At 35.5% G+C, this 24,714-nt stretch overlaps 1 protein-coding gene across 4 annotated transcripts in view; it reads left to right on the top strand.

The window, feature by feature from the left end:
- ACACA (acetyl-CoA carboxylase alpha) overlaps positions 1 to 24,714 on the top strand; it is a 221,727-nt gene that overhangs the window by 137,094 nt on the left and 59,919 nt on the right. For all 4 annotated transcript variants that reach the window (XM_074262047.1, XM_074262045.1, XM_074262046.1 and 1 more), the window contains one exon: positions 23,881 to 24,150. In XM_074262047.1, coding sequence (XP_074118148.1) covers positions 23,881 to 24,150 — 270 coding nt within the window. The remainder of the gene's footprint in view (positions 1 to 23,880; positions 24,151 to 24,714) is intronic.

Genomic DNA, 24,714 nt, shown 5'->3' with positions numbered 1-24,714 from the left:
TTTTTCAGCTGTTAAGAAAATTGTTTTTAATTCTTTTATGTGATCACACAATACTAAGCAATGGAACATGAATCCAGCAGATAATACAATATGGGAAGACATTGACAGTTTTTCTTATATGACTTCTCTAAGGAGCACAAATTAAGTCAAACATCACACTGCTTTATGGTTTAGGAAGAGGTTAGGGTGGATCTAAGGTATGTTTGTTGGATTATATAAAAGCACAATGTAATGAGTTGCTAACGTCACAAACAGAAGCAGAATTAAAGTTGTGTAGTAATTATTGTCTTACTGGTGTCTAACTAAAATCTGATTTTAACATTCCATAAAAGTGTTATTAGCAAGGTTAGAAACTAAGTAGCCATTGGTAAGTCCAGAAAGACCACAGTCACATTTTCAAACTCTTGGCCAGACAAATAGTCACGTAGACCTCACCTTCTAAGAAGCCCAGGCCGAGCTGTAATTCAGATGCTATATTCTTTTAGCTGTCCATTGAGCAATAGAGAGAGAACGTGGGGAACAATAAATAGCAAAAGTATTCCCTTTCTGCTTTCCATAGCATTGCCATGATTGTGGAAACCTTTTTTGCATCTTATGCCACTCTAAAGGAGCAAAATGTTGGTTTCCTCTCCAGATTCCTCCTCCTTTTTTCCCCTTAATTTCCATTTTTCACTTTAAGTTGAGTAGATTATTTGGCATTGATAATAACTGCAGTTTTACATTATTGTTCACATCAAAAGACCAATTAATGTTGATGTCAATTTCAATGTTAATTTTGGGTCATGATTAGTGTTGACATTGTGTTTCATACTAACGACATTTATGGGCACTATCAAAATGAATGTTAAAATTATCATGTTTTTAGTATCTGTTACAGCAACATTAAGTTGAGATCCTCCTGGGGGAAAATATATATAAAGAATAGATAGATAATGCCATTCTGTACCGCTGGTGTTACTCAGTGAGAAAATGACATCTCGGTACAGAATCCTAATCACTGTTTGGAGCATCAGAAATAATGATCACCTCTGATCGGAGGTTGTGAATAATTCATTCAGTTTGATTTTCACGTCCTGTCCAGTGATACTTTTCAAACCAAATGTGTTTCTACAGAAAAATAATGGTTCCACTTCTTATGGAAATACTGTGGCACAAATCATTTTATCCACATAAAAACAGTTAAATAAGACTGTTTTCTCCTGTTTCCTATCTTCTCCCTTTTCCTGCTACCACTCTTGAGCATGTTTATTCTGGGAATTGCATTATGACTCGCAGAATATTTCCTTTCCAAAAACCTGTTTTAGATGAAAAGAGAAGGTTGTTTTCTTGATCATTCCTCAATTCATTCTTAACCTTTATTTCTTTGTACTCTTAGGTAATTATTTTAGTTAGATAAAACTAAACTTGTAAAAATCTCATATTTTTCAATGTTACATTGTTTAAGAGAAGTAGAAAACAAATATTCTAAAATACTATTTATATAAAAAGACTTTAATAGAATCAAAGTTCCCTTTAGAATCAGTACTTGTAGTTATTCAATATATTTAATGCAGTGCTCATTATTGTTGCCAGAACTATTTCTAGGATTTTACAAATTTAATAGAAGCCCTGGAGCTTAGGGTAGTATTGCGTGGTCAGCTAAGACTATAATAAAGACTAAAAAACTGTCACAATCTCTAACTTATCTTTCTATCATCAATAAGGTATGGTCCTTTAGTAAACATCCTCCTTGTAGCCTTTTTTTTTGTTTGTTTTTTGCCTTTTCTAATTGACTTTGGTAGTCCTTTTAACCAGATTTTACTTGGATAGAAATGTAGGTCTAGTATTAAAAGAAAGTGTAAGATTCGTAGAATGTGATTTGTGACAGGAATAAACTTTCCATGGAATTGCCTGGAATTGTTCATTATGATGTTCAAGTTATGTCTTATGTTGACCCATAGGCACTTCCATATATATTTTAATAGCAGTGGCATGCTTTTATTTACATGATATTGCTGGATCCATCTGTCCCTACAGTATCTTATCTTAGATATTTTACTGTGCCCTAATTTTAGAAAGACATCCAGAATATTCTATAGTAATGACCTAATCCTCAATACCATTTTTAGAAGAAATACTTTGAAATATTTCTATAGAATGTTATGATCTTCAAAAAAAAAAAGTCTAATAAATACAAGAGCTGTTCTTCCAAGTTGATTTGCAGCATTTGGACAGAAAAGTATTTTGATTCAGAAATATTTCTTGAAAAAATTTCCATTTTACCAAATAGAGCTTCCTAAAGGATAATTTAATCACACTAAATAAGGCATGACTAAATGAGGACTAAACTGAAGGTCACCAATGGCCATTTCCCAGCATTGAGAGCCCTCTCTCAGTGACTGTGCATTGTACTCTGAGTTATCAGGTTATGTATTCCGTTACTCTGTGCAGCTGTTGTTACTCACGTGTTCTTGCTTAGGACTGACGGAGAAATAGGAGAGTGGTGAACATCAAGGCACTTCATATGCCTGTCAGCTCACATATTCATTCATGTGACTGAATTAGTAAGTGCTTGTTCTCCTTCAGGATGAAGGACTCTAGATAAAGATGAGTTCTCAGTTTTTAGTGTGTGTTTTTAATATATGTGCTACAACCCTAAATATGTATTTAGTTGGTAGGCACTGTTATTGCCTGTTGTACCAATATTGACTTTAAATGTATAAATATGTATTTAACCAACAGACCAGAATAACACTGAAGCATGAAGTTGCTTTTGTTTTTTCAGGTAGGCTGATTAATATTTTACAAAATAGCATATACAAGTATTTATACTCTACCTGCATCAATAATAAAGCATTTTTTTTTAAAAGGGTTCTAACAAACCAGCCAAAGACAACTAGTTTGAATAGTTGTTGTTTTCAGAGTAAATATAAGTTAATTCTTAATGGATATTTTCTCATTCAGTTTAGTTTGTGCAGCGCTGATTTTTGTTATTATTTTTAATAAAAGCAAGAGTACCCCAAATCTTGAAACTGATCTAAAACTGGAGTTTTATGTTTTGATAGAGAGACTTTGACAATTTCCTTTACTTGTTTGTTTAATAACCTCCTTAGCCATTCTTTTCTGAAAAGACAGTTTATCATATTTATCTGAATTTAATCAAGTACAGTGGCTCTTCATTGCTCTTTCTTACTCTTTTGTTAGAGAAATTTTTAAGTATAAACTGGCCTTGGTGATGGTGCTTCTCATTTGTGACCAACTTGATTGACTTAGGATTGCTAGTGAGTGTTCCTTTTCCTGAGATTATTCATGAAAGTGATGCTAGCCCCAGATTTCTGTGATAGAAATAAGAGAACCATAGTGAGGCTGGGGTCTGCTTATAGGAACTGAAAAGAACAGGGATAACTGAAGATGTCATAAGGAAAATGGCTAAATTTGTCAATAAGAATAGATGCCCTGAATAAAGGATTATAGGTACTCATTTGTTCTTAAGTTTCTTGCTTAGAAGCATACTAATCGATTTATAGGTTACAACTTGTTTTTTCAAATTAAGGAATATTTATTTTCTAACTATGTGCCTGATATAGAGTTTGCCTGAGTTCTCTAGAGTATATAATGAGGCATACAATGTAAATATAAGAAAAGTTAAGTGGCTGTAAAAGATTTAGTTAACAGTTTAAGAGTTTAAAAGAGAGCATTTAACCTAAAACCTTTATTTTACAGGTCAGGAAACTGAGGCCCAAAGAGGTCATGATGAAAAGTATCAGAGCTTAGGAATCAGACCCACTTGTAATTTAGTTAAAAGATCTGTTCAGTCAGGCAGTAAACATGTAGTTACAGCCTACAGTGTGCCCAAAATTATACTAAACTTTGGGGGTTGCAAGAAGGACAAAAGACTTTTTCTGTTCTCAAGGAACTCACAGTCTAATGGGGGGAAGGGGAGGCAACATGAAAACAGCTGTGTATAAATATAAGCTGTAATCAGTATAACTTGAAAATAATTAATAAAGAAGAAATATTTGAGTTAAGAAAGATTGGAAAAGGGTTCCTATAGAAGGTAGAATTTTAGCTGGGATTTGAAAGAAGCTAGGAAAAGACATAAGGAGGGAACGCATTCTAGACATGGGAGAGAGCCAGTGGAAATACCCAAGACAACTGGGGTTGGATTTAAAGGAACTTGATTGAACATTTTGAATATCTGTTTTTTCTTGAACTGGGCCAGGGACTGAAAATGAAAAAAGAGAATACATTGACTTTCCTTTGTGAAATTTTGGGTTATATTCTGCCATCTACCCCCCGAGTCCCCCCCCTTTTTTTCCCCCAATTTTCATTGGTATTGTTAAATTTATCCACTGTATGTCTTGCAGTTTGAGCTTAAGAATTTTTTCTTGTAGCAGTCTGTATTCTCTTCATCTGTATTCTCTTCATTAGTTATGCATAATCCAAAGTTCTGGACAATTTTTGTGGATTATTTGCTGCCACATAGAGTTTGGGTTTTTTAATTTATCATATTCTTCAGGGAAATCTATGATCAAAATTGTCTCCATGTATCCTTCAAGATCACTTTCTTTGGTTTGTATAGAGATCATGTGTTCCTTTATAGCTTTTTGCTTCTCTTCTACAAGATTTTCCTCTCCTTCAATATTTTTGCTGTTCATTTATTTCTCTTTCCATATTTTAGAGAAACTCTCCATTGTGGATCCATATTTTTTATTAACCTGTCCTACTGCCACCCTACAAAAAACAAATTCAACCCTGTTGAAGCAAGAATCAGAGGAATGGAGGTAGGGGAATAAGAAAGGGGAAAAGCAGGGGAGACTAGTATGTCTGAAAGGAGGCTGAAATCCAACTGGAACCAACCTTATTGCCCTAAAAGCTGTTCATAGTAAGATCCCAGGCCAGGTAATCGTAGAACTTAAATAAGGGAAAAGCTGGGATAAATGTGTAGCCTGATCTTAGGCTCATTGACCGAAGGAGAAAAAGTAGAAAGTAAAGTCTACAAGAAACTTTGTCATAGTGCCATAGGGAAGAGAAAGGGGGTTGAGGTACCCCTACACATAAACTTGGTGGCCTGCCTAGATAGACTGACTTGAATATTCATTGAATGAACAATTTAAGGATTAGAGTTATCAGGTGTTAATTCCCCAAGGTTTAACCTTATCAGAGTTTTGTTTTTTGTCTTGTTGATTCGTCTGTAATTGCTTTACATCTGGTGTATAATTTTCTATTTATGAGTTTGGAGAAAATGACTAATATTCCAACTTGTTCTTGTGAGTCCATCAGTCATAAGGCTTTTATTAAGGACTCTCTTATGTGCTAGGTCCTGTGCTCAACATTGGATGTGAAAAATAAAAACAACAAATACCCAAACTCTCAGCTTTTAATGAACTCACTGTAATTGGGGAAGAAATTTTACAAAATAAGATATATGATAATCAGAATCAATTGAATTCAGAGACTGAAAGTGTTCCTATAGAAGGTGAGAATTTAGCTGGTATTTAAAGTTCCAATTTAAAGTTAAAGTAGGAAATGGAGATGAAGTACCAAAGAATTCTCTGCAGGAGGGATATTTAGTGAAAGTAGGGAGATGGAATTTCTTGTTTGAGGGATTGTACATAAGCCGGTATCATTGGATTATAGAAGGAAATGTAAGAAGAAAATGAATTTTTTTTGAACTATAATTATTTTATTTTTTTATTTTTAATTATAGTTTTTATTTACCAGATATATGCAGGGGTAATTTTACAGCATTGACAATTGACAAACCTTTTGTTCCAATTTTTCCCCTTCTTCCCCCCACTCCCTCCCCCAGATGGCAGGTTGACCAATACATGTTAAATATGTTAAAGTATAAGTTAAATACAATATATGTATACATGTCGAAACAGTTATTTTGCTGTACAAAAAGAGTCAGACTTTGAAATAATGTACAATTAGCCTGTGAAGGAAATCAAAAATGCAGGTGGATTGTAACGTCCTGTGGTCTCTCAGTTGTAATCCTTCTCTGGGAGGAGGATTCTTTTCTCTGTGAATCTTTTCCTCTGTGAGCAGGTTTCTTGGGAGGCTTCTGGAAGCTTTCCCTCCAAAAGTGTGGGATTGCTGGACTTGCGAATCCACGGGACAACTTCTCTTTGACTCAATCCAGACTTCAGTCCCAAATCAATGTCCCAGTCTAGACTGCTCTTCAGACTCAATGTTGCCTTATTTTATCCTCGCAGAGAATGGGCTTGTGAGAACTCTTACAGCCAATGAACTTGCTCCTTTTAAAGATTTAAACTCCTTTAAATGTGTAAACTCCTTTTCAGAAGACTAAAGGTGTAAACTCCTTTTAAAGGTTTGAACTAAAGGTGTGAATTCTGAGCTAGAGAATTGTTTTGACAACCTAAGTTAGCACCTTGTAATCCTAACAGTGGACAAAAATAGAGAGATTTGGAATTGTATGTAATAGTTCATAGTCATCTCCCAGAGTTCTTTCGCTGGGTGTAGCTGGTTCAGTTCATTACTGCTCTATTGGAATTGATTTGGTTCCTCTCATTGTTGAAGAGGGCCTTGTCCATCAGAATTGATCATCATATAGTATTGTTGTTGAAGTATATAATGATCTCCTGATCCTGCTCATTTCACTCAGCATCAGTTCATGTAAGACTCTCCAGGCCTTTCTGAAATCATCCTGCTCGTCATTTCTTACAGAACAATAATATTCCATAATATTTACATACCACAATTCATTCAGCCATTCTCCAGTTGATTCATCCAGTCAGTTTCCAGTTTCTGGCCACTACAAAGAGGGCTGCCACAAACATTCTTGCACATACAGATCCAGAAGGAAACTAATTATAAAAAGACTTTGAATCCAGAAGTATTTTCTATTTGATCTTAGAGGTGACAGGGAATGATTGGTAGAGGAGTGATGTGGGATAGCCCTGAAATTTAGGAACATTACTTTTAAACTGAGTCAACTGAGTGCAGAATGGATTGGAGGAGAGGAGAGCTTGAGACAAGAGACCAACCATCAGGCTATTTGTCCTGATATGAGGTGTTGAGGGTCTGCACTAGGATGGTGGCAATGTCAGGAGAGAAGGGGATGTATGTGAAAGATGTTATAAAGATATAATTAACAAGCCTGGACAACTGGCTTAGATTTAGAGAAAAAGAGTGAGATGTTCAGAATGCCAATTAATTCTAAGCCTTATGACTAGAAAAATTATTATGTTCTCTATCAATAATAGGGAAGTTAGGAAGAAGGAAGAGCTTCGGAGGAAAATTATATGTTAAGCTTTAGACATACTGAGTTCAAGATATCTGTGAGACATCAATTTGGAGTTATGCGTTAGGAAGTTGGGTTAGGGCTAGATATATTTGAGAATCATCACCATAATTTGAGAAGTAGCAATGATTACTCAGTCCATGGGAGCTGATGATATCAACAGGAAATCGTAGAGAAGGAGAAAGCCATAAGTTGTGGGACATACTCTGGATGAAGATTTAGCAAACGAATCTCAGAAGGGATGATCAGATAGGTAGGAGATGAAGATTGGTAGAATATTATTGCAGAAATCCAGAGAGAAGAAAGTATTTAGAAAAGGGGGTCTTCAGAGAACTTAAGAAGGTGGTGATTAAAGAAAGATCCTATATTTGGCCATTGGCAACTTTGGAGAAATCATATTTTTTCGAATGATGAGGGTAAAAGCCAAACTACAGAGATTTAAAAGACTGAAGGGAAAGAGAAGCACTGATTATAATGTCCTGCTCCAGGATTTAGCCACAAAACAGAGAAGAAAGATTAATGAACCCAAGTTTCTCCAAATGAATGTCTATCTTTTTTTCTTTATTTCTTTTTTTTTTTTTTTTAAGAAGTGTTCTATGACTGAGAGTTTTACATTATCATAATCTCTAAAGAATTAAAATTTAGGGTCATCCAAAGGGCAATAGAGAGATGCATACTGGGCATGACTCTCTGTAACATATTACTAATGAAGAATTGCACATAAGAAACGGTATAAAGAATCCCATCAGAAGAATATTTTTTTTAAAATTCTAGAAAATAAAGAAGGGCTCCTCAAAAAGTGAAAATATGGTAGTTTTTGGACATAGGTTATTTATGCATTGTCAATTGAACTAGAAGAAAGTTCCTGCCTGGCATGTTGGATGTACTTCCTTTGGAAGATTTTATGGGAGAGCATGAGGCTATATTGAATGGGCTGCAAACTGCATTGTTGGAGGAAATATCCAGATCTATGAAATCATAGATCCATATCACTTTATCCAACGTCATCAAGGTAAGTTTTACTGAGGTGAAAGGATGTGATTTAGCTTTTAGGTAGGTAATGAAGAGGCACAATTTATGTGCTTCAGTTTACATGTAGGGTTAACTTTCAGAGAAGTTAATTGTACTTGAAGGTACTCACTAAAATGAGAAACTTGGGCATGAAGAATAGGGCCAAAGGGAAGAACTGCTTTCTTTGTTGTGTTTAATAAAAGTTAACAATTATATGTTTGACTGGACAAGAGAGCAAGTTCGAGGAAGAAAAGAAAAATTTATTCTCTTGGCATTCCCTTTCTCTGTTCTTAGTGCAGAAGCAAAGAGTAAAACATGATTTTCAATTTTCTGGGTTTAGTTTATTCACAATTTTGTGTCAAACTAATTTTCACTTTATTATTGATATAGTCTATATTTATATAGTGCTTTGGAGTTTTACATTTTCATTTGTACCTCATGCTTTACTCTAAGAGGTAGCTAGGTAGACCTACAGTTTAGACATTAGAAATGTTTAGTAATTTGCTCAGGGTCATACAACCAGGATGTGTTAGAAGTGGTCCATCCTTCTGCCAGTTTCATTTGTCTTCATACCATATCGCCTTTTAAATTTAGATGATAGGCAATTAATGATAACAGGGCAAATTGTTGAAATTCCAGGCATGTAAAACCCTAGATGTAATCTAACTTCCTATCTTCTTTGTGTATTATACTACTTTCCATTCTTTATGGTCCAGTCAGACTGGGGTTTTCCTGTTCCTCACACATGACTATTTAAATGCCATCTTCATATCTTTAGAACAGTCATTATCAATTTCTGGAAAATGTTCTCTCTTTTCCTCTGCCTCTTAGAACCCTTTACATTCTTATCTCAAATACCACTTTTATGAAATCTGCCTTATCATTATCCTCTCTTTCACTCCACATCTTTTAAGACGTTCCCTCTCCAAACTTATATTTATTTGATTTATGTTCTTTATATGCTTACGTGTATATGTTTATTCCTTTGATAGACTCTTCTGTGCTTGGTGCACAGTGGTCACTTAATAAATCTTATTAATTGATTTTAAAGAACTTCCCTATGTATATCCAGATTTATTTTCTTTTCACCGAAGATAGTTTACCTTTTTGGTTGGATTTTGGTGTTGTGATAATGATCACATGAAAATGCAGTGTTTAAAAAATTTTTTTTGATTCTGCAACAGAATTCTTGACTTGTAATGCCACTATTTCCTTCCTCTCCCTCTTCCCCTCAATTGTCAAGACCCTTTGTGTGTTTAGTTGGCTACATTGCAAGTTTTTAGCTGCTAAATGGCCAACTGCATAGAGTATTGTAGTGAGATAGACTCATCTTTGTGAATTCAAATCTGGTGTCAAAGATTTAATAGCCATGTGACTTTGTGCAAATCACTTAACCCTGTTTTTCTCAGTTTCATCATTTGTAAAAATGAAGTTGAGAAGGAAAGGGCAAACGTCTTCAGTACTTTTGCCAAGAAAACCACAAACTCAAGATGCAACTGAAAAGTGGCTCAATTGAAACAACAAACTATAGTGTAGCACTACCAGAGAAGTATATAGTATATAGAACACATTTACAAAGCTTCTTTTAAATCACACTGGGTTTCAATATCATCTGGAGGATATTCCAGAGATAGTTTTAAGATGGATACTCTATTGGGAAATAATTGGGAAGATTACTTGTTTGGCTTGTGCTACACCTCAGAATCTGAATGTGATATGCATATTATAGGAGAGTGATCAATCCTCACAATAACTTGATGTAGAAATGGTTTCTTCCAGTTTGGGTTTGTATTGCTGTTTCAATATATAGTTAAAATTCAAGTATCATTAGAGTTAGTAGAGACCAAGCTCTATAACAGCAAAGAGATTAAGAAAGAATTTATAAAAAGCAAGCAGTGTCTATCTGGCTATCTGTCTCTCTTTTCTCTCCCCTCTCTTCCCTTTCCCTTCTCTTTTTTTCAGAGGTAGGAAAGCTCATAAGAGGGCAAATGAACTATTGCCCCGATAGAGGTAATGCATTATTCAGCCCTTTATGGGAGATTGGCTGGAACGGGGGAAGGAACATTTTGTAATCATCCTGATATTTGGAATTGCTTTGCAGTGTTCGTTAAGTGATATCTGTCTCCTTCCTTTCTCTGTCTTTAATGAACTAATATCTTATTTCATAAGGTGATTGGATTTTTCTCTGTATTATATGCATTTTGATTTGTATTTGGCCAAAGGTATGATACATTAAATAGTTCATATTTATCTGAGATTTTTTTTAAAAATCTGTTTCTTAATGTTGAGAATCACAAATAGCTGTGTGGAAGGCTTCAATCGCCCTGATTACAGTTGATGTGCAATTGGATTGAGGAATGTGTACTCAGAGCTTATGATCACTGGCCTGGCTGAGTCTGGGTGATGCATGTGGCTTTCCAGGAATGCTGCTATTTACATCTGTTAATGGCACTTCTTGATGGCCAGCTCCCCAATGAGGTGATATGCAGCAGCCTGGAGATGAGACCAAGGCTGCAGATGTTGCTGGGCTCTATTAGGCAGGAGTAGGAGAGCTCATCTGGTAGCTATTTTTTTTTTTTTGAGAGACAGAAACAAGGGGAGAGAGAGAGAGAGAGAGAGAGAGAGAGAGAGAGAGAGAGAGAGAGAGAGAGAGAGAGAGAGAGAGAGAGAGAGAGAGAGAGAGAGAGAAGGAGGAAAAGGAGGAAAGGGGGAGGGCAAGAAGTAGTAGAATACAAAGCATTACTTATCCAGGAATGGGGAAAACAGACAAGCAAGTGTGAAAAACTGCAGTTACAACTGAGGTTCCAGGCAAAAGAAAAAGAATGGAACCTTAGAGTGTGTGGGGGGGGGGCCGGAGGGTGGTGCAAAATATTCATCCTTTCATAAGAGGAAATTAAAGCAGAAGAGGTCTGGAGTGGTTGAATGTGGGGAGAGTAGAGGGAGGGGAAAATGCCACCCATATTTTCTTATAAGCCAATATCTTTTATCTGTATGATTGAACAGATATTGCTGAAGAGAGAGTAGAGACTTGCGTAAACAAACCACACTGCAGCAAAGATTATTCCTCTCCTCCGCACATCCCCTGCCCCCCCCCATCCCTTGGTTTTATAGTGCTGCTGCAGAAAAGCACCAATGCATAGAATCTCTCTGGGTACATGTCATGATAAATCCTTCTAGAAAGAGTATAGGCGATAGATTTCTACATACACTGGGAGGGACCAAGATTAGTAGAGATTGACTACATTGCTCTTCTCAAATGTGTGAGATTACTGGTAGCTTCAAACAATAAAGATAGTAGGTGATCCTCGAAAGTTTGGGGGCAGTTTTCCAGGAGCGGTGATGGGCTTCTTTGGTCTGCTCTGTCTTGAAATCTTTGTCTAGGAGGGACCTCATGAGAGACCATTCAACATGATGTATCTTGGAAACCATAAATTTGTTTAGTTATCAATTCTGTGATAGAAATGCGCCTTCTAGCAGGCTATGCTATTTTTCCCACCGTTTTTAAAGCAAGCCCAGTAGTGGGAGCTATGTGAAATTTGTAACATTATACCTGCACAACATAGTGAGTGTAAGTATGTCATCTTCAACCTCTTCATTCTTAAGGGAATATGACAGCTATGTATAGCAAGTCTTGGGGGTCCTATTTAGTTTTAATCTCATGCCTTTGGAAGATTAACTCTGAATAAACAAGAAATCAAAAATTACTGGAAGGGACTTCAGAGACTATCTAGATCTATCCATACTTAAACAAGAATGCTCCCTCCCAACCTAACTGATAAGTTCAAGAGTCATTCAACTAACAAGCATTTTTAAAATGCCTATTATGTCAGGCATAGTGCTGGATTCTGGGGACCCAAGTACAAAGAATATAGTAATCCTTCTTCCCAAGGTGCTTAAAAAATCTAACAGTAAAGATAGTAATCACATATTTAAATCTATGGAGAAGGAATACAAATGAATTCAAAGTAGTTAAATATATAGGGCAGGAGAAGGGAATGAGAAAAGGCTTCAAGCAGAAGATCAGTTAACAAATATTTATTAAATATCTACTATGTGCTACTATTGTATTATTGAGGTTGGGAAGGAGATCCCAAAAGTTTGGAGTCACAGACAAGTGTCACAAGGTGCCTCAAAAAAATTTGCAGACTTGAACCCATTTCCTAACCAAGGGATCAAGTTTATTGTAATTGTAATGTCAATTGAATGGACTAAGTTCTAAAAGAAATTAGCAAGGGACCAGAGACAAGGGGATAGATTTATAAGACACAGTTGGATCAGAGCTTCATTTTACTTATTTGCTAATTTTATGGCTTACAAATAGGTTTGAGCAGTGATCTATTCACTATTGTTTCAGCTACTTGGTCATAACTTACCAACAGATTGTATTTGCTAATTTTATGGTTTATACGTAGGTTTGAGGGGTGGTCTATTCACTATTGTCTCATTTGCTTGCTCATTATTGACCAACAGATTATCTGTCAGTCAGCAATGTTTATAGGAATATTCTAAGGACAGAATGCTCATTGACAGACAGGTTGTTAGAACAAGAACACACTTAGGTCAAAGAATTTGTGATTATTAATATATATCTAAGGGAAGAAATATTATTACCTTCTTAGGCCAGAGGACTTTTACAATCATGGACAGACAGGTTGTCAGAACAATAGTACGCTTAGGTCAGAGGGCTTCAGGATTACTAATACATCTTCTCCTAAAATCCATGGGAATAAATATCATTATATTCCTCTACAGTTATTGACAGACAGGGTTGTTAGAACAGAAGCACTCTTAGGTCAGATTACATCAGTATGTTCTTTGTTCTTGAAGAAGACCATGGCATCAGGGGGGTGATGCCATGACATGCAAGGCAGTTAGATTGAAGTCAGAGAGGGTGGTGCAAGGTCATTTTCCCCTCCAGAGCCATCTGGGGTCCAGTGTCCAGTTATAGATCAGGAGGATTGCAGATGGCCCTGGATGCAGTGAGAGCCCTTGGCCTTTTTAAGCTAAGGTCTTCAACTGGTTTTAGTTTGACTGCACCATACCCAATCAGTAATTTTTTTATTTTTTAATTAGGTAATAGTGTCCATTCTCTATTTCATTTCTTACCTAGCCTTAATTACTGGATCAAGGAGCACCGACCTGGTGCTGCCCAGTTGTGCAATAAAGCTCTTGTGTTCTTTGCTTTTCTCTGTTCTCCTCTTTCTCCCCTTTATCCATATAGGGCAGGGTCCTCAAACTTTTTAAATGGGGGCCAGTTCACTGTCCCTCAGACTGTGGGAGGGCCGAACTATAGTAAAAACAAAAGGTTTCACTCTGTGTCAGCCCCTCAGCCCATTTGCCATAACCTGGTGGGCCACAGTTTGAGAATTCCTGATATAGGGTATAAATTTTCATCTTTGAAATCTCTGCCTGGTATCTTGGAGTTTACCAGGTAAGACCTAGTCTTATGCCTAAATCACTAGGGCTCTCTTCCTTTGACTAATAATGAGTCTCAACCGAAGGCACATTTGATCATTGTTTGGATCCTGATTGAACAGATTAAATTAATAGTAAAAATAATGATAGTTTCTTTTTTGGCCAGAAACTCCAAGGGTCTTTTCCTCCCAGATTGTAAGACCTTGTATTAGGTGCTGAGAATCCAAATCTGAAAAAGAAAGACAGCCTTTTCCTTCAAGGAGCTTACAATCTAATGATAGAAGACAAAACAAAATAAAAAAAGAAACTGAAAGTTATTAGGATTGGAGGAAAGATAAGTTACCCCTTGAATGCCCATGAAGCTTGTAATCTTTTTAAATTTGGTGATACAGGACTGAAGTTTAGTGAAGAGAGTAGTGCTGAAGGCATAGATCTGAGTCTTCTGCACAGAAATTCTGGTTTAAACATTAAACACTAATGAGCTAACTAGGAGAGAAAAGGCTTAGGACAAAGATTCAAACATACACACATTGTTGAGAAGGTGATGTTATCTAGCTTTGCTTGAAGACCTGTAGCTAGAGAGAACCTAACATTTCCTAAAGCAGCCCCTTCCACTTAAAAAACCAACATTATATATCAGTAATTTGTTAAGTAGGCTTTCTATATAGTAAGTTAACGTTTAGAGATGTCTTTAAATATGTTCTCACAACAATCCTGTGACAGAGGTGCTGTTTCTATTCCTGGAAACTGAGACTTAAGAGAGGTTAAATGATTGTTTTCCAAGGGTCCAGGTAAGCATTTGAGGCAAAATTTGAACTTCCCTCTTTCTCTCTTTAAAATTGGTGCTCTGTACACTACATTGCCTAGCTGCCCAGTTATTCCTTCTTTCTCCTCTACCTTCCACAGAGAACCACTCCTTATAATCATCCATAAAGCATGTCTTAAAGCACCTGTCATATGCCAAGCATATGCTAAGCATTTTGCGGAAACAAAAAAACAAACAAAAAAAAATGTTGTGTCTTTCCTTAAGGAATTTTCAATCTAATGGGAAAGACTACATGCAAATAGATACAAAGCAAACTATATACAGGATGAAAAGGAAATAATTAAGAGGGTAGGCAGTAGAACTAAGAGGGATTGGGAAGGCTTCAGATGAGATTTTAATTGGGACTAAAAGGTTGAGAAGAGTGTTCCAGGCATGGAGAAAAGCCAGAAGGGGCAGTTAGGTGGAGCAGTGGATAGAGCACCAGCCTTGAATTCAGGAAGACCTGAATTCAGGAGTTCAAATCTGGTCTCAGATACTTAACACTTGCTAGCTGTGTGACCCTGGGCAAGTCACTTAACCCCAGCATCAGGGAAAAAGAAAAAAAGAAAAGCCAAAAAAATAGCTGGATCCTAGAGAGGGAGTATCTTTTTGTTTAAGAGCCAGGAGACATAAGTATGTGTCAATATGGCTTAAGAAGATTAGAAAGGTAGGAAGCTAATTCACGAAGGGTGAGGCATAAGTAAAACATTTTACATTTGCTTCTGAAGACAATAGGAAACCAGTGAAGTTTATTGAGTAAGGAGGTGACAGGATGGGATCTGTTCTGTAGGAAATTCATTTTGGTGGTTGAATGGAAGATGAATTGGAGTGCAGAGAAATCTGAGGCATGTTCAAATTGCCACTAGCCCATTATAATAATCCAGGCATGAGATAATAAGGAACCTGTAGTTTCAGTGTCCAGCAAAGATGGCATGGTCTATAGATAGATTTATAGGGGAAACGTAATTTTTGAGATTTTCCATAACTTGGACTTTTGAATGGACACAGCATGGAGGGACTACCCACAACCTCTACAGAGGATGGGACTATAAATTTAAACTAATTCTCATCAGTGTCCTTCTCTGCTTGTCTCAAGGAAGATTATCAATACTTTAGGCTTTCTTTGCCAAACCCACCTAGTAACTCCCGTTATCATTAGTTCTGCTCATTCATATCTTTAACAACAGTGCACAGATGTGCCTGTCTTTATCTGGGATACAAAACTCTCAGAGGAGTTTGATATGAAAATTTCCATTCAGCTACTTCCTTAATTCAGGGTGCATTAATTTTGTCTGGTTAGAAACTTCTTGGTTTCATGTAATCAAAAGGGATCTATTAGTAATTTGTAATTGATTCTTTGACGAAGAATATATCTTCCCACCAGAACTAAATATGATCTATTGGCCTTCTGATCTTTTATAGTATGATCTTTAACCTTAAAGTCACATCTGTTTAGAATATGGCATAATGTTAGTCTAAGTTTACTCAATGGCAGATTATTTTCTGTTTTCTCCACCAGTTCTCATCTAATGGGGAATTCTTTCCTAAGTAATTTATTTTCTTATAATTTATCAAGTGCTAGCTTTTTGAGTTCCATTGTTTCTGATTCTCCCATATCTACCCTACTCTGTTGATCTTCCTCTCTTTTTCAAGTAATAATAAATTATTTTGATGGCTATTACTTTATAATGTAGTTTGAACTCTGAAAGTACTATTCATCTTTCAGCTTTACCTCTTTTCATTATTTCCCTTGATATTTTATTTTTCCAAATGATTTTTGTTATTTTGTATTCCTTTGATAATTTGATTGGTATTGTGTTAATTACACAATTACAATTGTGTAGGTTGACTTTGGTAGTATTTCATTTGAATTATATTCACATAGTCTAGCCTTGAGCTGAATGTTATTCTTTATATCTTTAAGGAACGGAGTATTTTGTGTGCTCTGGTAGTTTGATCCCCCACATATTTTAGGCATTTTGTAGTTGAATAGAATAGAACTTGCTATAACTGCCTCTTGGCTTTTGTTATGGTTATATCAAAATGCATGTTGTTTTTGAGAATTTATTTTATAGCTGTATCTTTGCTAACGTCATTGGTTCTCTCCCCAAGATATTCTAAGTCAACAGTAAATTAGGACAATTTTATCTCCTTTATTCCTATTTTTATATTTTTAATTTCCCATTGCTAGCAATTTTAGAAACGTATCAGATTATAGAGGGAAGAACAACAATCCTTGCTTTTCTCCTGTAATTATTAGGAAAGTTTCTAATATATCTCCATTGTATATGCTATTTGCTTTTGGTTTTAGTTAGTTACTTTTCCTGGCATTAAAAATGGTTCCTTTGTTCCTATACTTTGTAAGGCCAATAGCATAAATGGGTGTTGTATTTTTATACTTCAATTGAAGTATCGTTTTAATTTCTTATTTTGGGCCAAACTTAGTTGCCATAATTTATTTGTGATATATTTTTTGTTATTCTTTTCACTGACATTATATAAATTGTTGCCTTAGCTCTCTTTACTATGCATCATTTCATGTAAATTCCATTGTTTTCCATGTAATTACACTCATTACTTCTTATATTGCAGTAATATTGCGTTTCATTTTGCATTTCATTTATGTATCAGAAGTCATTCAGCCAATTGCACTTACTCCACCTTTCAATAACTTACACTAAGCCTATATTTTCCCATTTCCCATATATTATTTCCATTTATATTTATTTAACTATTATTCCTCACTGCCCATTAGGGCACTTCTGTTGCCTTTTCCATGGGACAGCCTTTTGGATACTTAAATATAAGAAAGATATCTCCCCAAATCCCTTTCTTTCCAGGCTAAACATTCCTACCTCCTTCAGCCAGTGTTTAAGTGGCATGACCTTGAGCTCCCTGACCATTCTAGTCACCCTCTTTTGTGTACTATCTACCTTTTGAGCAATGACCTTCCTAAAGTGTGGATCAAATTAGAGAATATGAAACATTATTAATAAACCCCTTGGTTCTCTGTAAATGGTTCGTCATCAAAAAAGGAGAGAATTGGAAATACCTCTTTTAGAAGCAAGATATGGATGATAGTCCAGCAAATGATACTGAGAGTGGAAGTTAGGTTGAGGGGGATAGGGGTGGGAAACAACAAGAGAAATCAGTATAAAAATCCAAGAAAGACTGAGCATGTAGGTGGAAGGATTTGGACAAGTGTGATATCAACATAAGTACTGAGAGCAGCTTTAGACATTAGTAGAGTGATCTAGGTAATCTTGGAAAGTGCAGTTGCAATTAAATGGTACATTCAAGAACAAGATTACAAAAAGTGGCAAGTGAGTGGGAACCAATTAACTATTGAGTTTTTTCTAACTTTGTGAAAGAGAGAAAGGGGATGGAATGGTAGCTCTAAGTGGGAATGGGAGGATTAAATGATTTTTAGAAGAGTAGTGTAGATTTAGACACATTTATTGGTATCACGTAAGAATCCAGTAGATATGGAGAAATTGAAGATCGGGGTTGAGGATAATGATTGCTGCATGTTTCCCGGGAGATACAGAATGAGAGAAGATCAAAGTAATTTAGAGAAGGTAGACTTGGTGAGGAAGGGGAAATGAGGATGAGAAGATTTGAGATGTAGAATAGAAAAGAGAACGATTACAGTTTGTATTTCTCAAATTCTCATGAAAATCCTGTTACATTAAGCAGTCACAGGTAGAAGTTTTGAACACTTTCTGTGAAAAGTAGCTTAGAGTTTAATTGGAGAAAAAGAAAAGGATGGCAGGTAGGTGGTTAAATGGAAGGAGTGACAGGAATATTTCTTTTCCATGAGGTCTGGCTTCAGATACTGTGTGACCCTGTTTAAGACACTTTACCCTGTTTCCCTCAGTTTCCTCATCTCTGAAAGGAACTGGAGAAGAAAGTGTTGAGCTATTTCAGTATCTTGTAAAAAAAACCCCAAATGGGATCATAAAGCATCAGACCCAATTGAGCAACAACATAAGACTGCTGAGTAGCAGAAAGGACCCAGCTTATATTAAGTTGAATAGAAGAGAAGGAAAGGTGGAGGAATGTTCCATCGTTTCAAAATCCAGCTCCCTATAAATAGGTGAACAAAGCTCTAAATGTTTGCCTGCTGAAGCAATGATACAGAAAACCAGAGGATTTAGTATGATGGTTACTTCATCTACTTTACAAGAGTGTTAGGGACTATTGAGGCTCAGAGTGGAAACAATCCAGGCTAGATAGGAAGTGTGGTCACAACAGGAGAAAGAGCCAGCAAAGCAAAACCCTCTGGGCCTGCTCCCACTGCAACTGTCAACATGTCTAGCGCCTTTAAAGTGCATTGCAAAGAACTGAGACAACACTATTTTCATATTTGTGCAAGGAGAAAATGATCAAGGCCAAAATTTATGTGGAGCCAACAAAAAACCAAGAGGTTCTTATAGAATGGGAAATTATTGTATTAATCACAATATCATCATCCAAGAGTATAGGAAAGAATAGAATCTGACCCTGACACAAGGTCTTTATCTCAAAACTAAGTTAGAAGTATGGACAAATGGGAAAAAAAATGCTGAATCGATGAAGAAATCCTATGGGTTGGAGAGAATTTCTAAAGGTATTTCCAGGAAACCAAATTAATAGTCTCTGCTGATGATATGATGGTATATTTTGAGAACCCCAGAGATTATACTAAAAAGTTATTAGAAATAATTCACACCTTTAGCAAAGTTGCAAGATAAAAAATAAACCCACACAAGTCATCAGCATTCTTATATATCACCAACAAAATCCAACAGTTAGAGTTACAAAGAGAAATTCCATTTAAAGTAACTACCGATAGTATAAAATATTTAGGAATCTATCTGCCAATCAGAAACTATAGGAGCAAAACTACAAAATATTTTCCCCACAAATTAAGTCTGATCTAACCAATTGGAAAAATATTAAATGCTCTTGGATAGGGTGAGCAAATATAGCAAAAATGACAATTCTATCTAAACTAATCTACTTATTTAGCGCTATACCAATCAGACTCCCAAAAAACTATTTTAATGACCTAGAAAAAATAACAACAAAGTTCATATGGAAAAACAAAGGGTCAAGAATTTTGAGGGAATTAATGAAAAAAACAAAACAAAACAAATGAAGGTGGCCTAGTTGTAGCAGATTTAAAATTATATTATAAAGCAGCGGTTACCAAAACCATTTGGTATTGGCTAAAAAACAGACTAATTGATCAGTGAAATAGGTTAGGTTTAAAGGACAAAACAGTTAATAACCTTAATAATCTTGTGTTTGACAAACCCAAAGACCCCAGCTTTTGGGATAATTTAATGTTTGACAAAAATTGCTGGGAAAATTGGAAATTAGTATGGGGAAACTGGGCATTGACCAATATTTAACACCATACACCAAGATAAGATCAAAATGGGTTCATGATCTAGGCATAAAGAATGAGATTATAAATAAATTAGAGAAACATAGGATAGTTTACCTCTCAGACCTGTGGAAAAGGGAGGAATTTATGTCCAAAGAAGAACTATAGATAAGTATTGATCACAAAAATAGAAAATTTTGATTATATCAAATTAAAAAGGTTTTGTACAAACAAAACTAATGCAGATAAGATTAGAAGGGAAACAAAGTGGGAAAACATTTTTACACTCAAAGAATATGATAAAGTCCTCATTTCTAAAATATATAGAGAATTGACTCTAATTTACAATAGTTCAGGCTATTCTCCAATTGATATATGGTCAAAGGATATGAACAGAGAATTTTCAGATGAAGAAATTAAAACTATTTCTAGCCATTTGAAAAGATGCTCCAAATCATTTTTAATCAGAGAAATGCAAATTAAGGCAACTGTGAGATACCACTACACACCTGTCAGATTGGCTAGAATGACAAGGAAAGATTATGCAGAATTTTGGAGGGAATGTGGGGAAAAGGGACACTGATACATTGTTGGTGGAATTGTGAATCCATCCAGCCATTCTGGAGAGCTATTTGGAACTATGCTCAAAACGTTATCAAACTGTGCATACCCTTTGATCGAGCAGTGTTACTACTGGACTTATATCCCAAAGAGATCTTAAAGAAGGGAAAGGGACCTGTTTGTGCAAGAATGTTTGTGGCAGCCCTCTTTGTAGTGGCCAGAAACTGGAAACTGAGTGGATGCCCATCAATTGGAGAATGGTTGGATAAACTGGTATATGAATGTTATGGAATATTATTGTTCTGGAAGAAATGACCAACAGGATGATTTCAGAAAGGCCTGGAGAGACTTACATGAACTGATGCTGAATGAAATGAACAGGACCAGGAGATCATTATATACTTCAACAACAAAACTATATGATGATCAATTCTGATGGACATGGCCCTCTGCAACAGTGAGATTTACCAAATCAGTTCCAATAGAGTAGTAATGAACCAAATTAGTTATAGCTAGTGAAAGAACTCTGGGAGATGACTATGAACCACTACATAGAATTCCCAATCCCTCTATTTTTGTCCTCTTGCATTTTTGATTTCTTTCACAGGCTAATTGTACGCTGTTTCAAAGTCTGATTCTTTTTGTACATTAAAATAACTATTTGGACATATATACATATATTGTATTTAATTTATACTTTAACATATGTAACATGTATTGGGCAACCTGCCATGTGGGGGAGGGGGTGGGGGAAAGGAGGGGAAAAATTGTAACAAAAGGCTTGGCAATTGTCAATGCTGTAAAATTCCCCATGCATATATCTGGTAAATAAAAAGCTATAATTTTTTAAAAAAGAAAGAAAGAAAAAAAAAAAGTTGAGTATTTTTGCACATAATGGATTCTATTCCCTCCTTTAAGATCTCTTTGGGATATAATCCCAATAGAGACAATGCTGGATCCAAGGGTATATACAGTTTGATAACTTTGAGCATAATTACTCTCCAGAATGGTTGGATCCGTTTCACAATTCCACCAATGATGTATCAGTGTTCCAATTTTCCCACATCCCCTCCAACATTCTGCATTATCTTTCCCTGTCATTCTAGCCAATCTGATAGGTGTGTAGTGGTATCTCAGAGTTGTCTTAATTTGCATTTTTCTGATTAATAATTACTTGGAGAATCTTTTCATATGGCTAGAAATAGTTTTAATTTCTTCATCTGAAAACTATTTGTTCATATCCTTTGACCATTTATCAATTGGAGAATAGCCTGAACTAGTATAAATTTAAGTCAGTTCTCTATATATTTTAGAAATGATGTCTTTACCAGATCCTTTGAATGTAAAAATGTTTTCTCAGTTTATTGTTTCCCTTTTAACCTTATCTGCATTAGTTTTGTTTGTATAAAAACTTTTTAACTTAATATAATCAAAACTTTCTATTTTGATCTCTAGTTCCTTTTTGGTCACAAATTTCTCCCCCTTCCACAGATTTGAGAGGTAAACTATCCTATGTTCTTCTAATTTATTTATAATCTCATTCTTTATGCCTAGATCATGAATCCATTTTGACCTTTTCTTGGTATATGGTATTAAGTGTGGGTCATTGCCTAGTACCATACTAGTTTCCAATTTTCCCAGCAGTTTTTGTTAAATAGTGAATTCTTATTCCAAAAATTGGAACCTATTCCATTGATTGACTACTCAGTTTCTTAGCTAGTACCAAATAGTTTTTATTGCTGCTTTGTAATATAGTTTTAGATCTAGTACAGCTAGGCCTTCATTTGCCTTTTTTTTTTTTTCTTTGTTTTCATTAGTTCCCTTGAAATTCTTGACCTTTTGTTCTTTCAGATGAATTTTATTATTTTTTCTAGGTCAGTAAAATAGTTTCTCGGAAGCTTGGTTGGTATAGCACTAAATAAATAGATTTGGTAGTATTTTCATCTTTATTATATTTGCTTGGCCTATCTAAGAGCACTTAATATTTTTCCAATTGTTTAAATCTGACTTTGTGTGGAACGTGTTTGTAGCTTGTCTTATATAGTTCTTCACTTTCCCTTGCAGATAGATTCCCAAATTTATATTATCGTCAATTACTTTAAATGGAATTTCTTTTTATATCTCTTAGTATTGGATTTTGTCAGTCTGAAAATTGTCTGTTCATATCCTTTGATATTTATCAATTGGAGAATGGCTTGATGTATACAAATGCTGATGATTTATGTGGATTTATTTTGTAACCTGCAACTTTGCTAAAATTCTCGATTATTTCTAATAGCTTTTTAGTTGGTTCTCTTGGGTTCTCTAAGTATACCATCATATCATATGCGAAGAGCGATAATTTGGTTTCCTCATTACCTACTCTAATTCCTTTAACATGTAGTGTTTTTTTTTTTTTTAATAGCTTTTTATTTACAAGATATATGCATGGGTAATTTTTCAGCAATAACCCTGCAAAACCTTCTGTTCCCACTTTTTCCCTCCTTCTCCCCACCCTCTCCTCCAGATGGCAGGTAGGCCAATACATATTAAATATGTTAAAGTATATGTTAAATACAATATATGTATACGTATTTATACAGATATCTTACTGCACAAGAAGAATCGGACTTTGAAATAATATACAATGAACCTGTGAAGGAAATCAAAAATGCAGGCAGACAAAAATAGAGGGATTTGGAATTCTATGTAGTGGTTCACATTCATTTCCCAGAGTTCTTTCACTCAGTTCATTACTGCTCTATTGGAACTTGTTTGGTTCATCTTATTGTTGAAGAGATTCACGTCCATCAGAATTGATCATCATATAGTATTATTGTTGAAGTATATAATGATCTCCTGATTCTGCTCATTTCACTCAGCATCAGTTCATATAAATCCCTCCACGCCTTTCTGAAATCATCCTGCTGGTCATTTCTTACAGAACAATTAACATGTTTTCCAAGTCAGCACACAATGGAAGGGAATGGCCTCTTTTCTTTTTGATGTTGTTTTGCCTGCTGTAATTCTTCATCACTTTTTCTGTCTTCTTTTTTGTGCTTCCTTCTAGACAGTTTTTGTCTCCTATAGTCCTTCTGCTCTTCCTTTTCCCCCAATTACTTCATTTCTTTTCAGTCTCTCAGGTGCTTCTGTTAGAGTCTCATTGAATTCTTTCCTTGAGTTGTAAGTCCATCTGCTCCTTCAGCTTTTCCTTTACTTCTCTCATATTTCATTTCCTCAAATTTCTGTTCCTCTCTTCCTCCCTGCTTCTCTCTTTTCCCTTCCCTTCGTCTTTTTCCTCCCTCCCTTTTTCTCTACTTCTCCTTTCTTGCCTCCAGTTTCAGAATCTTTCATTATCATTTTCTCTTTAATTTCATGTCTTTACTTTCTACATTTTTCACAATGTTCTTCCATAGAATTGTTAATATGTTGCAATTTGAGAACCTTCTTTGTTTATTCTTTTATTTATATATTTCTTTTATTCCTTTTCAGATAGGCATGGTGGCTTGGAAAATGACACTCAAGAGTCCTGAGTACCCAGAAGGAAGAGATATCATTGTTATTGGAAATGATATCACCTATCGAATTGGGTCCTTTGGACCTCAAGAAGATGTGCTATTTCTGAGGGCTTCTGAGCTTGCCAGGGCAGAGGGTATCCCTCGCATTTTTGTGGCTGCTAATAGTGGAGCAAGAATTGGGTTGGCAGAGGAAATACGTCACATGTTCCATGTGGCCTGGGTAGATCCTGATGATCCTTACAAGGTAAGAATGCTAAAATTGAACGCCAAGCAAGTACAATGTAGTAGCAGATAGTATAGAATAAGACAGATAATTTATTATGATTTGGAAAAATTGAAATTTTAGCAATTAGAAGCCACAGGTTGAGAAAGGATCTGTGGTTAAAGGAAAGAATTTGTGCTTAATGACCAGTAACAGATATCCCAGATTTCTAATTTCTTTGAATTTGAGGATTTTTTGCGTGATTCTTCAATTATGTTTTTCCTCTTCACAGTTGGATTCTCCTGACACTGTTTAGATTTGAGAAATTAAGATCCAGGGACTGATGAATCCTCTGACCATGATAAAAAGGAAATGAATGGAATGTGTTTGAAGTTCAGGTTGTTTCATATGTCAGTGACTAGAGAAAGAATCACTTAGATCTTTCAAAGCAGAACTGGCCATGTTAAGGAATTGGAAATTCCCATCAATTGGGGAATGGCTAGATAAGTTATGGCACATGAATGTAATCAGATATTATTTATTTTTATTTTTATGTTTTTGAAATGAAATCTTATTGTTGTATAAAAAATGAACAAGATGATTTCA

This window comes from Sminthopsis crassicaudata, chromosome 4 (assembly GCF_048593235.1).
Source record: "Sminthopsis crassicaudata isolate SCR6 chromosome 4, ASM4859323v1, whole genome shotgun sequence".
Classification (NCBI taxonomy): Eukaryota; Metazoa; Chordata; class Mammalia; order Dasyuromorphia; family Dasyuridae; genus Sminthopsis; species Sminthopsis crassicaudata.
This window is presented reverse-complemented; position numbering and strand designations above follow the sequence as displayed.